This window comes from Cricetulus griseus, chromosome 2, assembly GCF_003668045.3.
Source record: "Cricetulus griseus strain 17A/GY chromosome 2, alternate assembly CriGri-PICRH-1.0, whole genome shotgun sequence".
In the NCBI taxonomy this organism is placed as follows: domain Eukaryota; kingdom Metazoa; phylum Chordata; class Mammalia; order Rodentia; family Cricetidae; genus Cricetulus; species Cricetulus griseus.
Window position 1 is genome coordinate 72,426,500 of NC_048595.1, and position 15,080 is coordinate 72,441,579.

General features: G+C 36.9%; 1 protein-coding gene across 1 annotated transcript; it reads right to left on the reverse strand.

Moving 5' to 3' along the window:
• Nucleotides 1-13,720: 13,720 nt before the first annotated feature.
• On the reverse strand, nucleotides 13,721-14,125 carry LOC100770526 (spindle and kinetochore-associated protein 2). Its single transcript, XM_027400226.1, has one exon. It carries the CDS (start codon nucleotides 14,123-14,125, stop codon nucleotides 13,760-13,762), a length of 366 nt encoding a protein of 121 aa, XP_027256027.1. The 3' UTR covers nucleotides 13,721-13,759.
• Nucleotides 14,126-15,080: the final 955 nt, after the last annotated feature.

Genomic DNA, 15,080 nt, shown 5'->3' on the forward strand with positions numbered 1-15,080 from the left:
TGTGGCTATTAGGCTTCAATGTGGGTCTTTTAACAATGGGGAAATGATTGGTTTAAGGTTATAAACTGCAGTTGCACAAGAGGCGTGGACTCTGTGAAGTCTTGAGGTCTACAGAGAGCATGATAAATATGGTTGATAACAATATGCTATATTTTAAAAGTTGTGAGATAGTATACTTTAAGTGTTCTCAAAACAAAAATGATGAATATGTGTGATATAACATGTTTATTGGTTTAATTTAGCCATGCCATTGTGAACATACTGTATTGTGTTTTATAATTGTGCATGACTTTATTTATGAGCTAAATAAATGAATGGAAAAAAGGATTATATGTCTATTTAAATTCCTTATCTGTTCTTGATTTAATTTTGGTAAGTGATATCTATCCAGAAAATTGTACATTTCCTTTAGATTTTGAAATTTTGAGGAGTACAGGTTTTCAAAGTATGACCTGATGATTCTCTGAATTTCCTCAGTGTCTTTTTTTATGTCCCCCATTTCATTTCTTATTTTGTTAATTTGCATGTTCATTCTCTGCTGTTTGGTAAGTTTGGATAAAGGTTTGTCTCTCTTGTTGATTTTCTTGAAGAACCAACTGTTTATTACTGATTTTTGGGTTGATTTCCTAGTTTCTGCTTTATTGATTCAGCCCTCAATTTGATCACTTCCTGGCATCTACTCCTCAGGGGTGAGTTTGCTTTTTTTTTATTATACAGCTTTCAATTGTGCTGTAAATTCCCTAGTGTGACCATTCTCCAGTTTCTTCATGTGGGCACTTAATGGTATGAACTTTCCTATTAACACTGCTTTCAAAGTGTCCCATAAGTTTGGATATGTTATGTCTTCATTCTTATTGAATTCTAGGAAGTCTTTAATTTCTTTTTTTATTTCTTCCTTGATCCTAAGAGAGTGCAGTTAGGCATTATTCAATTTCCATGAGTCTTTAGGGTTTCTGCATTTTGTGGTGTTGTTGAATTCTAACTTTAATGCATAGTGGTCTGATAAGATACATGGGGTTATTCCAATTTTTTCTGTACCTGTTGAGGTTTGCTATGTTGCCAAGTATGTGGTCAATTTTAGAGTAGATTCCATTTGGCTCTGAGAAGAAGATTTTTCTTTTGTGTTTGGATGGAAAGTTCTATTGATTTCTGTTAAACCCAGTTGGGTCATAACTTCTATTAGTTCCTTTGTTTCTTTGCTAAGTTTCTGTCTGGTAGTCCTGACTAGTGGTGAGAGTGGGGTCTTGCAGACTCCACTCTAAGTATGTGAGGTTTTATATGTGATTTCAGTTTTAGTAATGTTTCTTTTATGAATGTGGATGCCTTTGTATTTGGGGCATAGATGTTCAGAATTGAGACTTCATCTTGATGAATTTCTCCTTTGATGTATATGAAATGATCCCCTTCATCTCTTTTGATTGATTTTAGTTTAAAGTCTAATCTGTTAGATATTAGGATTGCTACCCCCACTTCTTTCTTGGGTCCATTTGATTGGAAAATCTTTTCCCAGCCCTTTACTCTGTGGCACTGTCTGTTTTTGAAGTTTAGTTGTGTTTCTTATATGCAACAGAAGAATGGATTCTGTCTTCTTATGCATTCTGCTAGCCTGTGTCTTTTTATAGGCAAGTTAAGACCATTAATGTTGATGGATATTAATGATCATTGATTGTTCATTCTTGTTTGTTTGGATTTGGTGGTGGTGGTGGTGGAATTGTGTGTTGATTTCCACCCCACTTTTCTTTTGGCTGTTGGTAAAGTGGGATTATCAATTGCTTGTTTTTCTGGTTGTAGTTAACTTCCTTGGGTTGGTATTTTCCTTCCAGTACTTTCTGTAGGACTGGATTAGTGGATATGTATTGTTTAAATCTGATTTTGTCATGGAATATCTTGTTTTCTCCATCTATAGTGATTGAAAGCTTTGCTGAGCATAGTAGTCTGTGCTGGCATCCATGGTCTCTTAGTGTTGGTAGAATATCTATCCAAGACCTTCTGGCTGTCAGGGTTTCAATGGAGAAGTAAGGTGTAATTCTGATTAGTTTGCCTTTATATGTTACTTGACTATTTTCCTTAAGTGCACTTAATATTCTTTCTTTATTCTGTATGTTTGGGGCTTTGATTATTATGTGGTGAGGGGACGTTTTTGTGGTCGATTCTATTTGTTGTTCTGTAAGTTTCTTGTACGTTCATTGGCATGTCTTTCTTTAATTTGGGAAAGTTTTTTTCTATGATTTTGTTGAATGTGTTTTCTGCACCTTTGCATTGGGTTTCTTCACCTTCTTCTATACCTATTATTCTTAGGTTTGGTCTTTTCACGGTGTTCCATATTTCTTGGATATTTTATGTTAAGGATTTATTGGACTTAAGATTTTCTTTGGTCGATGAATAGACTAATGTATCTTTAACACCTGAGATTCTCTCTTCCATCTCTTGTATTCTGTGGGTTACACTTGCATCTGTAGTTGCTGATAGCTCACCCAGGTTTTCTATTTCTAGCATTCCCTTGGTTTGTGTTATCTTTATTGTCTGTATTTCAGTTTTCATGTCTTCAAGTGTTTGAATTGTTTCCTTCATCTGTTTGATTGTTTTTTCTTGGCTTTTCTTGCTTTCTTTAAGAGATTTATTGATTTCTTGTAAATTTTGGTTTGTTTTTTTCTTCAATTTCTTTAAGGTATTTTATAGGCCCTCCTCCTTGAGGTCCTATATCATTTTCATAAAGTTGTTTTTAAGGTCATTCTCTCTTGCTTCATCTGCGTTGGGATGTTCAGGCCTTGTTGTAGAGTCCCTAGACTCCCATGGTATCATTTTGGTTTTTCTGTTGTTGAATGTGTTTTTATATTCTCTTCTTCCCATACCTTCTTCCAGTGGGTGCAGAAGGATTCTCCTCCTCTCCTGGTGGGTATAGGACCAAGGTTCCCTTCTGGTGGGTGCAAGCACGTCCAAAACTCTAGATGGCTCTCCTCTTTCTAGTCCCATGGGCAGAGAAAGGGACTAGGGTGCTGGCTGGCAATCTCTGGTTGGGCTGGACCCTTCCAGGATGGGATCCAGAGTCCCCAGGCCTCAGGTGGCTCTGCAAACGGTACTGGGTCTCACTTCTAATGTGTCTTGTACACATTTGTTTTGTTTCTATCATGTTCCTAATAAGAAGAAGAAAAATTTACATATCTCTCAATTTGCTAAATTCAAATAAGGTAACAAATTTGAATATTCTTTATTTTCAAGACAGGGTTTCTCTTTGTAGCTTTGTAGACCAGGCTGGCTTCAAATTCACAGAGATCCACCTGTCTCTGCTTTGATAAAAGGCATGTGCCACCAACAATTTTTTGTTATTAGTTCAAATTAGGAACAAGCTTGCTTCACATGTCAATCCCTTCTCCCTCTCCCTACCCTCCTTCCAGCCCTCCCCCACAACCTGCCCACCTGCCCAACATCCCATCCACCCTCCGTGGTGAGTTTGCTTCTTTTTGCTCTAAAGCTTTCAGTTGTTCTGTCAATTCTCCAGTGTAACTTTTCTCCAATTTCTTCATGTGGGCACTTGGTGCTATGAACTTTCCTCTTAGCACTGCTTTCAGAGTGTCCCATAAGTTTGGGTATGTTGTGTCTACATTCTCATTAAATTCTAGGAAGTCTTTAATTTCTTTTTTTATTTCTTCCTCAACCCAGGAATGGTGCGATTGGGTGTTATTCAATTTCCAAGAATATGAAGGTTTTCTGCAATTCGTATTGCTGTTGAATTCTAGCTTTAAGCATGGTGATCTGATAAGATACAGGGGGTTATTTCAATTCTTTTGTAACTGTGGAAGTTTGCTTTGCTGCCAACTATGTGGCCAATTTTAGAGAAGGTTCCATGTGGTGCTGAGAAGAAGGTATATTCTTTTGTGTTTGGATGGAATGTTCAATAGATATCTGTTAAACCCAGTTGGGTCATAACTTCTGTTAGATCCTTTGTTTCTTTGTTAAGTTTCTGTCTGATGTTCCTGTCTAGTGGTGAAAGTGTGGTGTTGATTTCTCCTACTATAAGTGTGTGTGGTTTTATATGTGGTTTGAGCTTTAGTAATGTTTCTTTTACAAATGTGGGTGCCTTCGTATTTGGGGCATAGATGTTCAGGATTGAGACTTCAACTTGATGGACTTTTCCTTTGATGAATATGAAATGCCTTTCATCATCTTTTTTGATTGATTTTAGTTTGAAGTCTAATTTGCTAGATATTAGGATTGCTACACCAGCTTGTTTCTTGGGCCAATTTGATTGGAAAATCTTTTCCTAACCCTTTACTCTGAGGTAACACCTGTTTTTGAAGTTGAGGTGTGTTTCCTGTATACAGCAAAAGAATGGATTCTATCTTCATATCCATTCTGTCAGCCTGTATCTTTTTATGGGCAGGTTAAAACCATTGATATTGAGGGATATAAATGTCCATTGACTGTTGGCTCTTGTTTGTTTTGGATTTATTGTTGGTGGTGTCATTGTGTGTGGATTTCACCCTCCTGTTTCTTTTCATGTTTGGTAAAATTGGATTATCTAATGCCTATGTTTTTGTGAGTGTAGTTATCTTCATTGGGTTGGAGTTTTCCTTCTAGAACTTTCTGGAGTGCTGGATTTGTGGATATGTATTCTTTAAGTCTGGTTTTGTCATGGAATATCTTGTTTTCTCCATCTATAGTGACTCAAAATTTTGCTGGGTACAGTAGTCTTGGTTGGCATCCATGCTCCCTTAGTGTTCGTAGGATATCTATCCAGGACCTTCTGGATTTCAAAGTTTCCATTGTTAATTCAGGTGTGATTCTGATAGGTCCGCCATTATAGGTTACTTGGCATTTTTCCTTTGCTGCTCTTAATATTTTCTCTTTATTGTGTAGGTTTGGTGTTTTGGTTATTATGTGTCAAGGGGACTTCTTTTTGTGGTCCAGTCTGTTTGGTGTTCTGTAAGCTTCTTGTACTTTTATAGGCATATCCTTCTGTAGGTTGGGGAAGTTTTCTTCTATGATTTTGTTGAATATGTTTTCTGTACCTTTGAACTGTATTTCTTCACCTTCTTCTATACCTAGTATTCTTACATAGTGTCCCATATTTCCTGGATATTTTGTGTTAGGGATTTGTTGGACTTAAGATTTTCTTTGGTCGCTTACTGTATATCCACTAGCAATTCTTCAACAACTGAGATTCTCTCTTCCATCTCTTGAATTCTATTGGTTATACTCACATTTTTAGTTCCTGGTCATTTATCCAGCCTTTCTATTTCCAGCATACCCTCGTTCTGTGTTTTCTTTATTGTGTCTATTTCAGCTTTCATGCCTTAAACTGTTTCAAGTGCTTCCTTCACTTGTTTGGTTGTTTTTTCTTGGTTTTCTTTATATTCTTTAAGAGATTTGTTTACTTCTTGAATTTTTTGGTTTGTCTTTTCCTCCATTTCATGTAATTTTTGTTTGTTTTTTGTCTATTTCTTTAAGGGATTTTCTTGTTTCCTCTTTAAAAGACTCTATCATCTTCCTAAGATAATTTTTGAGGTCCATTTCTTCTTTATCCTCTGTGTTGGGCTTTTCAGATTGTGGTGGCGTGGAGTCCCTAGATTCCGGTGGTGTCATATTTGTTTTTCTGTTGTTGAGTGTGTTCTTACTCTGTCTTCTTGCCATCTCTTCTTCCAGTGGGTGCAGGTCGGGTCTCTATATCTCCTCTTGTCACCCAGTGGTGTATGTGGGACCAGACTTCATTGTCTGCAGCTCTGGATGGTCTTGCCTTTCCTGGTCATCTCCTCACTTGGTAGGGGTCAGGCCAGCTGCCACCACCAATCTTAAATGTGAATATTCTTATGAGAAAAGGCTTCCATTCATTTAACAAATGTTTACATTCACATGAATATTAAACAAATGCTTGTATTTGAGCAACATTTTTTAAAATATATGATTTAAGTTCAGTGTTAAGAAATTTGTCAGATGTCAACTGAATCTTTGAGTCTCTTTTCTGACACCTGAATTCATCCATTCATCAAATATTATGAAATATCTACTGAGATCTATATGTTATAGAATATCCTTCAAAATGGTCTGTCATTGTTATGCTTTTCCATATTAAGAGCTCCCAGAGTCCAGGAACTTTTTTCCACCTGAGGTAATTATAATTGTCAGAAACATCCATTGTAGAGAAAGCCTCAAAATCCTTAGAAAATAAAAAGAGTCATGTGTTAGATGATAGGTGGCAGCAAGCTTAGAAATACCACCTAACAGGTTAAGTGACAGTGAACAAAGCCAGGAGGTGTCTATTTGATATAGACACTGATCAAATGATCATCTAAAATGACAGAAAGAAACAATGAAGTCTTTAAAAAGAAACAAGAACATAAATGGAGCTTTAACTGTCAGCCAGAACCTAAGGAGTGGGAAGCAATTTTATATATGATGAACAAAAGAAAAACAGATATGGAATGCACTCGTGGGAAAGGGTGTTCATTTGGTGGTGTTGGGAATCCTGAAAGCTTGACAAAGGAGTTGATATGATGAGAACCAGGAAACTTCCCAAGGACATTAAAGTGCAATTGGTTTCCTTTTCACAAGGGCAGTGTTAATTTGAGCAGCAAATAAGTATTTTGCTTCAACCAGAAGATGAAAGCAGAAACCAAATAGTTCAGTCCAAAGCGGGATTTAGGCAAGAACCCAGTTCCAGAGAAGGATTTGAAGCAAGACCATGCCCTGTAGTAGTTGAATCAATGTTACTTGATTTATAAATTTGTCTATAAAAGTTGCCAGAAGCAACTGACCTTCTGCTCACCTCTTTGTGTAATGCAGTTTCTGAAGTTTGTACAAATTTATATTTTTTTTTACATTTTTCCAAAAGTGATGAAATTTTTATTTGATAGACAATTCTGGAAACACATTTCCTGTCAGGTAGACTCCATAAATAAACCTTTTAGTGTATTTTTTAGCTAATTTATATCTTTCTTAAGAATGCCCTACAGAAAGGCTGAGTTGGCAATAGGATAATTTTTTGGCTTTGTAGCCACCTAGTTGGATGCATGTAAGTTGCACAGACAGAAAATAGCTAAAGGTTGTCTTCTTGTGCCCTATAATACTACAGAGGCAATATTCTCTATTTTGGTGGCTGGATCAGGGAAGTATAGTCTGGCCCAACATTCACACAGACTTTTATTTAATCACATTGCAATGAAGTTCCAGGCAGAAACCCTGAGGGACTGTAATTCTTTTATTCCCTAAAGAATATAGAAGCAATCCTCAGAACGTGGCAGGTTTCACCTATTTGCTTACTTTGTAGTTCTCTCTGCCAACATAAACTTGAAACCCAAACTGACCTACTCATTTGGACTTGAAGACAGCTAAAAGAGTGATTCATACAAGACCTACTTATAAGTTCCTCTCTTCAATGTAAAAGAGAATACATGCATTCTGTACCCACTATTTTAATTGTTTCTCCCAACTAAAGACTGGTGATTAGCAGACTATCCAAACATATGTCTTTCCTCCCAAGTCTAGGATAGTATCAGCTCATCACCACTCTCTTACTTCATTTGTAACATGTTTTTTGAATACTAGAAAAATAAAAGAAAGAAAATATGACTTCAGAACAAAGAAGGGCATTGTCTGTTTCTGTGACAAGACACCATGACTAGGAAAATTCATAAAATAAATCATTTAATTTGGGCTTGCTTACACTTTCAAAGGTCTGTCTCATTATGCTCATGGTAGGGAGTATGGCAGCAGACAGATAGGCATGGTAGCTGAGAGTTCTACATCCACATTGTCAGGCAGCAGGAGAAATAAAAGCTCTGTACTTGGCTTGGGCTTCTGAAATCTCAAACCACCCCCAGTAGCATACTTTCTCTAATAAGGCCACACCTCCTAATCTTTTCAAATAGTGCAATTCCCCATAGTCTATAAAAGCTCAACACTAAAAGTTCAAAGTTTAAAATATCTTCTGAGACTCAAGGTAATATCTCAACTGTAACACCCTATAAAATAAAAATCAAAAAGCATATCACACATTTCCAACATACAATGGCACAGAATATATATTACCATTCCAAAATGAAGGAAAGGGAGCACAGTGAAGATATACTGGACCAAAACTAGAACAAAAACCAGCAGGGAAAACTCTGACCCTGCATCTCTACATGTGATGTCAAAACCCTCTTCAGATCTCCAACTCCTTTCGGCTTTTTTCACTGGAACATACTTCTCTTGAGCTAGTTCCACACCCTGTCTGCAGTTCTGCTTGGCAGGTAGCCATCATTATGGCTTCCCCAAAATTTTGGGGTCTCCAACACAATCCAGGCTTCTCCTTCATAGCTTCATACAAGGATCCCTCAGGGTCTACATGAAGGGACACTCATGACATGCATACCTGACCTTAGCAGCTTTTATTAGCCACAGAGAAAGATTCCACAACCCCTTTTTCATATCCTTGGCTCTAAAGAAAGAACCATGTGACTGAAGCTACAAAATTCTTCTGCTTGCTATGGCTGAAACATGGCCCCTTCTTTCAAATACATTTTTACCAAGTTTTTGTTTTCAATGATTTCCTTCACTGACTAAGATATTCTTTAATTCCTTTCACAGGTTTGACCTGGGTGGCACCTTGCCAGGTCACCACTCCCTTTATTTAAGATCATAATTTCAAGAAGTGTCACTCCCTGGTGACCAAACACCAAATCCTTAAGCTTATGGAGGCTATTCTCAATGAAACCATGACAGGAATAACAAATATTTTCAGACAGTACATATTCTCTTCCTTTTTGCAAATGTTGCATGCCTTTGGGAAGAGAGTACTTACTGTAAAATGATCAACCAGAGCAGTCAGGACTCAGTGTGATAATCCCAACAATTGCCATGAGAAACAAGGCTGTTTTAGGATCTCAGTCTGTTCCAAGAGATAGCCCATGTATTATTTTCAATCACCTAATCTGTATGTCACACATACATATTTCAGTTTTTATGGTTTAAACTGCTCTTTGTTGGAGGCTGAAGAGATGGCTCAAAGTTTAAGAGCACTTGTGATTCTTGAAGATGACAAGGTTTCTGTTCCTAGAACCCACAGGTATCTCAGAACCACTCATAATTCCTGTTTGAGGAAATCCAGTGCTCTCTGCTAGTGTATCCTAGGATAACAACAGGTTGCTAAGTGCATAATTAGGAAACAGGTGTTTACACACTTCAATCTAAATGGAGTTCAGAGTTACTCAAATATGTTTGCTTGCATCAAAAAATGTGCTAGGAGTAAAACTTAATAATGTAGAGTGGGTCCTTGCATGGCAGCCTCACAGCAGAGACAGAAAGATAATCACAGATAACTCTGTCTTCATGTGGCAGAGGAAAAGAGTGGGAATTCTTAAAGCCCTTGTTATACAGATAGTACCTGTGTAACCAAATAGTTCTCAAAGGCTCACCTTCTCAAACTACTATTAGAACCAACCTCCCACCATATCATTTGGCAGACGTGTTCAGACCATATCAGGGAATATAAGTTTAAAGTTTAATGAAAATATAGTATTTTCATTAAACAGATGAAAATGCCTCATAGAAATTACGGGAATGAGAAAACTGCTATTTTTGCATCTTTTGATCATCTTGTGATGACTAGCACTGAGTTAAAGGAGAAGAGCACAGAAGTAATGCAGAATATTCATTGCTAACTTCAAACCAACTACTGTCTCAGAAACCCTCTATAATTGCTAAGGCAACATGGCCTCTTCCTCTCCATTTTAAAAGTGAAAATGAAGAGGTTTGGTAAAGATTAGACCTTGATATAAAGTGAAGAACCATAATTCAAACTTAGCAATTCAACTCCAGATATTATACCTCTGGTCTCAAGGTATCACAGATTAAATATGTGACAAATATTTCCTAATACAGTACTTTATAAAATAAATTTGAGAACCACATCATAATTTTAAGTGCTCTAACAATCCCATTAAAAAGTGAGAGCAAGGCCGGAAGACAAAGTAGGCTGCTCTCAATGCTTACAGACTCTTTCTCCTCTCCCTGTTCACCAGACCTAATTCCCAGAGGCTTTCCCCTAACACTACAACAAAACAACAGCCTCAGTCTCTCATCCCTGTGCCTCCTATGTATTCCACAACTATTGGCTCCTGACATCTTCTCCCTTCCCTTGTGGCTTTATAGCATCCATCTGCTCCAGCAGGGAGCCCCTGCTCAAACACCAGCCATACCTACCAGATTAATAGGTACACTTCCCATGGAACTTCTCCACTCTCTTTGTAGCCCAAACCCAATACTCAGGATTGGTCCTAGTGCTAGAGCAAAGTATCACCTAGGATCCCCTTCTCCCAGCATTCAACATGAGCAAGCATTCCTGTGAACATACTTGCCAAGCAGGCCAATAAAACAGGCAACCAATGCACAACCAAACTCTCAAAAATCCAAAGAGAAAATAGAAACAAAGAAACAAAATATACAAACCCATAAGTCAGCACCTAAACCTATACTCACCCCAAACGCAGATGTCTAGACACCAGCATAAGAACATAATCAATAACAGCCGAGACAATATGTCTCCATGAGACCCCAGGTATTTTTTCTACCAAAGCAGGCCCTGAATATTCCAACATAGCCTAACCCCAAGAAAAAACCTTAAAAACAGCTAAATGAAGATGATAGAGGTCCTTAAATGGAAAATGAATAAATTCCTTAAAAAATCCAGGAAAAGAAAAATATAGATAACTGGAGAAATACATAAATCCCTCAAAGAAACCCAGGAAATAAACAATTGGAGGAAATAAATAAATTCATTAAGGAAAGCCAAAAACAAACCAACAAACAATTTAAGGAAACAAGATTTTTCAAGACCTGAAAAAAAGGAAATAGAAGCAATAAAGAAATCACAAAATGATAGAATCCTGAAAATGAAAAATATAGAAATTCAAAGAGGAACTACAGAGGCCAGATTCACCAACATAATACAAGAGAGGAAAAAGAGTTTAAGATTTTGCAGATAGAGCACTCAGACTCACCTCAAGTGGAGTGGCAGACTGAGGGTAGAGAGGGAACCAAGAGTGAGATTCTAGAACCCTGAAGAAAGTTCATTCCAGATGCAGGTCGACTCAGCCCCAGAGTCTGCTGTCTGCTGCTCATAAGAAACCCTGAGTCTGTTGAGATTGCTGGGCTACTACTGCACCAACTCAGGGCAGAGGTAAGCTGCTTTGGCTCCTGCTTTGGACCCAACTTCCACCTACCCACTCTGGGAACTCCTGTCCTGGGGTCTGCAGGCAGGTCAACTCGGCCTTTAAGGACCAAGCAACTCAGAGTCTTCTGACATCTCTGTGCTTGCCCCACTCCCCTCCCAACCTAGAAAGCTAGTGCCTCAGACCTGCCTGCACCCTTCAGAGTATCAGAGCCTCTTGTAACTACCAGAAGAGAACCTTGGACCCAAACACACCAGAAGAGGAAGAGACAACACCTGCAACCACTGGAAGAAGAGGTGGGAAGATGGCAATATAAGAACACATCCAACAACAGAAAAAATAGGGTAAATGATAAGGAACTATATATGCAAGCATAACCAACAGAATATAAGAGATGGAAGAGAGGATCTCGGGTGTTAAAGATATATTGGGAGAAACCAATTTATCAAGCAAAGAAAATCTTAAATCCAACAAATCCTAACACAAAAAAAATCCAGGAAATATGGGACATCGTGAAAAGACCAAACCTAAGAATAATAGTTATAGAAGAAGGTGAAGAAACCCAACTCAAAGGTGCAGAAAATATATTCAACACAATCATAGAAGTAAACTTCCCAAGCTAAAGAAAGATATGCCAATGAAAGTACAAGAAGCCTACAGAACACCAAATACAGTGGACCACAAAAAAGTCCCCTCCTCACATAATAAGACAACAAACATACAGAATAAAGAAAGAATATTAAGAGCAGCTAAGGAAAAGGCCAAGTAGCATATAAAGGCAAACTAATCAGAATTACACCTAAATTCTACATGGAAACACTGAAAGCCAGAAGGCCCTGGATAGATATTCTACAAATACTAAAAGACCACTGATGCCCAGCAAAGCTTTCAATAAATATAGATGGAGAAAACAAGATATTCCACAACAAAACCAGGTTAAAACAATACATACTCACTAATACAGCCCTGCAGAAATTACTAGAAGGAAAACTCCAACCTAAGGACTTTAACTACACTCACAAAAACGTAGGTAAAAATAACCCCGCATTACCAAAATACGAAAGAAAAAGCAGGGTAAATCCACATACAATACCACTACCAACAACAAATCAAAAACAAACAAGAATAAGCACATTTTCTTATAATTTCCTTGGCTAGTTATCAAGGGATGGAATTTTTTTTAAACCTTTGCTACTGACGTGGTGTTTTCTATGAAATTCTGAAGCCTTTAGCACATTTCCTGTCAATAGTTGATCAATTTCATCATTATCTTGTGCTAGAGGGCCTGGCAGACCTGGATGGGATTGGATGGATATATATATATATATATATATATATATATATATATATATATATATATGATTCCTATTCCTGGTTATGTTTTCTAGTTGAATAAATAAATAATAAAGTTAATTTTGTATCATCTGGTATGAATTCAGTGGTTTCAATATGAAAAACAACTCTTTCTGCATATTGTGATCCATGAGAATAGGATATAATTCTGGCTTTTGAACAGAATTATAAGGACTTAGATTCACTTTACTTAAATTTTCTGATTTGTAACCTGCATTTTCTGTTTGCATCAATACAGAATTTAGGAGCTCCTGATATTGATATTTCCCATACAATTCAAGGGAGGATCCAGATAGTTCTCATTTTGAATTGAATTCTATTGCATTTGGGATAATAGTTGTTAATCTCTCCCAAAAAAATTACTGCAAACTCTTTGCCAGGGTTCCCTTTCTGCCCATAACTTGACAAATTCATCCTTATTAAGAGGTACTATAATTTCTGCTGGGTCTGTTCCTTCTAATTGATGACTCAATTAATTTCCAATCTACATACATACAAGGTTAGGAAAATTTCACAGAAATTTTCCAAGTCCTTAAATTCATATGGAACCAGAAAAGAGCTCAGATAGACAAAGCAGTCATGACCAAAATGAATATGGTAGGATTGATATTCTAAATTCCAAAATATATTATAGATCTATAGTAATAACAATATTGTACTGTACCCCAAAACAGGCATGTGAGCCATCTTAGTTATATTTCTATTGCTGGGGAGAGACATCATGACCAAGGACTTTGCTAAATGTGTAAAGTAAACAAGTTGGGAGACAGCAAATATTTCTCCCCATTTTTCCAAATACTTGAAAGTAACTAGTTACTTTATTCATTAGTAGTTAACTAATTACTTTATTAATTAGTAACTATTTAGTCACTTCATTCACTAATAAAGCTGGTTTTGAATACCAAATGGCAGTTTATCTCCAAACAGGCAAACATGTTTTCATTTACATATTTTTTCTGGAGTTATTTTCTTTGTCCTGAACATTGTCTATTTGTACTAGCTAGGGAATATGTGCTTTGGTTAGTTTTTTTTATTTAATTTTTTTTATTCCCATTTCATCCTTCTTGGCCTTTAGTCATATGATATCTATCATTTTTACAATTTCCTCTCATATTAAAAGCATCATGATCAAGGAAAATCTCAATCTTCTTATCAGCCTCAACCCCTTGATAGATTAATGACATCAATACGACATCATGCTGAATCTCTTTCAAATTGATCTTTCCTCCATTAGAGTTCCCTTTTAAAATTCCATGTCTTTATAAGTCCGGCATGTGAGATTTTAACTGCTCTGTCACCGCTTTCTCTTCTTCAGTCAGTAGAATTAGCTCCAGGCCTGTCTGTTTTTGTAGTTCTTGAATCATGGTCATTGTCTTGCTCAGAGTAGCACAACTGCAGCTGTTGTTCTCTTTTTGCTCAATAGAAAGTGGCTTAAAGCATGCACACAAAGCTTCATATCGATACTTTATTGCTGATAATTCCTTTAAAAGTGCAACTTCATTTTTCTCTCCTGATGAATCTGGTTTATTAGTCTTGATTTCATATTCTAGCCTATATTGAATGTAATCCAAATCAGAATCAGCTTTCTGGAACATCAGCTCCAGCTTATCAACCTCTGCCTCCATGTTGAATAGTTGTGTTTTGGTCAGTTGTAAGTGCTGCTTTATGGATCAATGTTCTCAGCTTTGACCCTCAGACCATCTACTCCCAGTGGGTCTCTGGGTTATACTGAACATCTACACAAACATAAGGGTGTGTAAGACACTGGGTGACCAATTACTCATATGGGGTTACCCACCTTCCCCCACCCCTGCCCATGAACAAACAAAATTACTTCTGACCCAGAAATAGGATCTATTGGTTGGGTTTTTCTATGATGCCATTGCACATGGAGGGTGTTCCCCCAACACCTCCACACTGTTGGGTAAGAGGAAATGACTGCCTCTTGTTTTTGATGTCTTTATTAATAATCACACTGAATGTAACTGATTCTTTACTTTACAAAAATTTTATTATAAACAGCATCAAATATAGCAAAAAGGAATTTAAGAGTGGGTGTCCATTACATATCACTTAGCTTCACTAACAATTCATAATTAGAATTTTCAATCTGTAATCTTACTCTCTGTTTCCACATATATACTGCATTATTTTGAAACAAATCCCAGACTCAATATTACTTCTAATTTAAATATATCATTATGTAACTACAAAACATTGAAGCCTCTAAAATCAACATCTTATTACCATGTCTGAAAAGTTGATAATTCCTCAATGTCATCTAATTTCATTGTTAAAATAGTTTCTGTTGTTTCATATATTTTTCAAGAATAATTAGACTACCCCCAAAATATGTTTCATGATTCCTGTGCCCTACAAGGTTGGATTTTATTTAGGTTCAGTTTTGTGCCTAGAAGATTTCATAAAATGGTATTCTAGCCTTCCTGTTATAGTGTATCAGGAGATGCACACTGCCTGCTGTTATTATTGATCAAGGAATTCAGGTGTTGCCTTCCTGAGCATCCATTATAAAGTTCCCTATCAGCTTTTCAACTAACTCGCTTAGCAGGTTTTGAACTT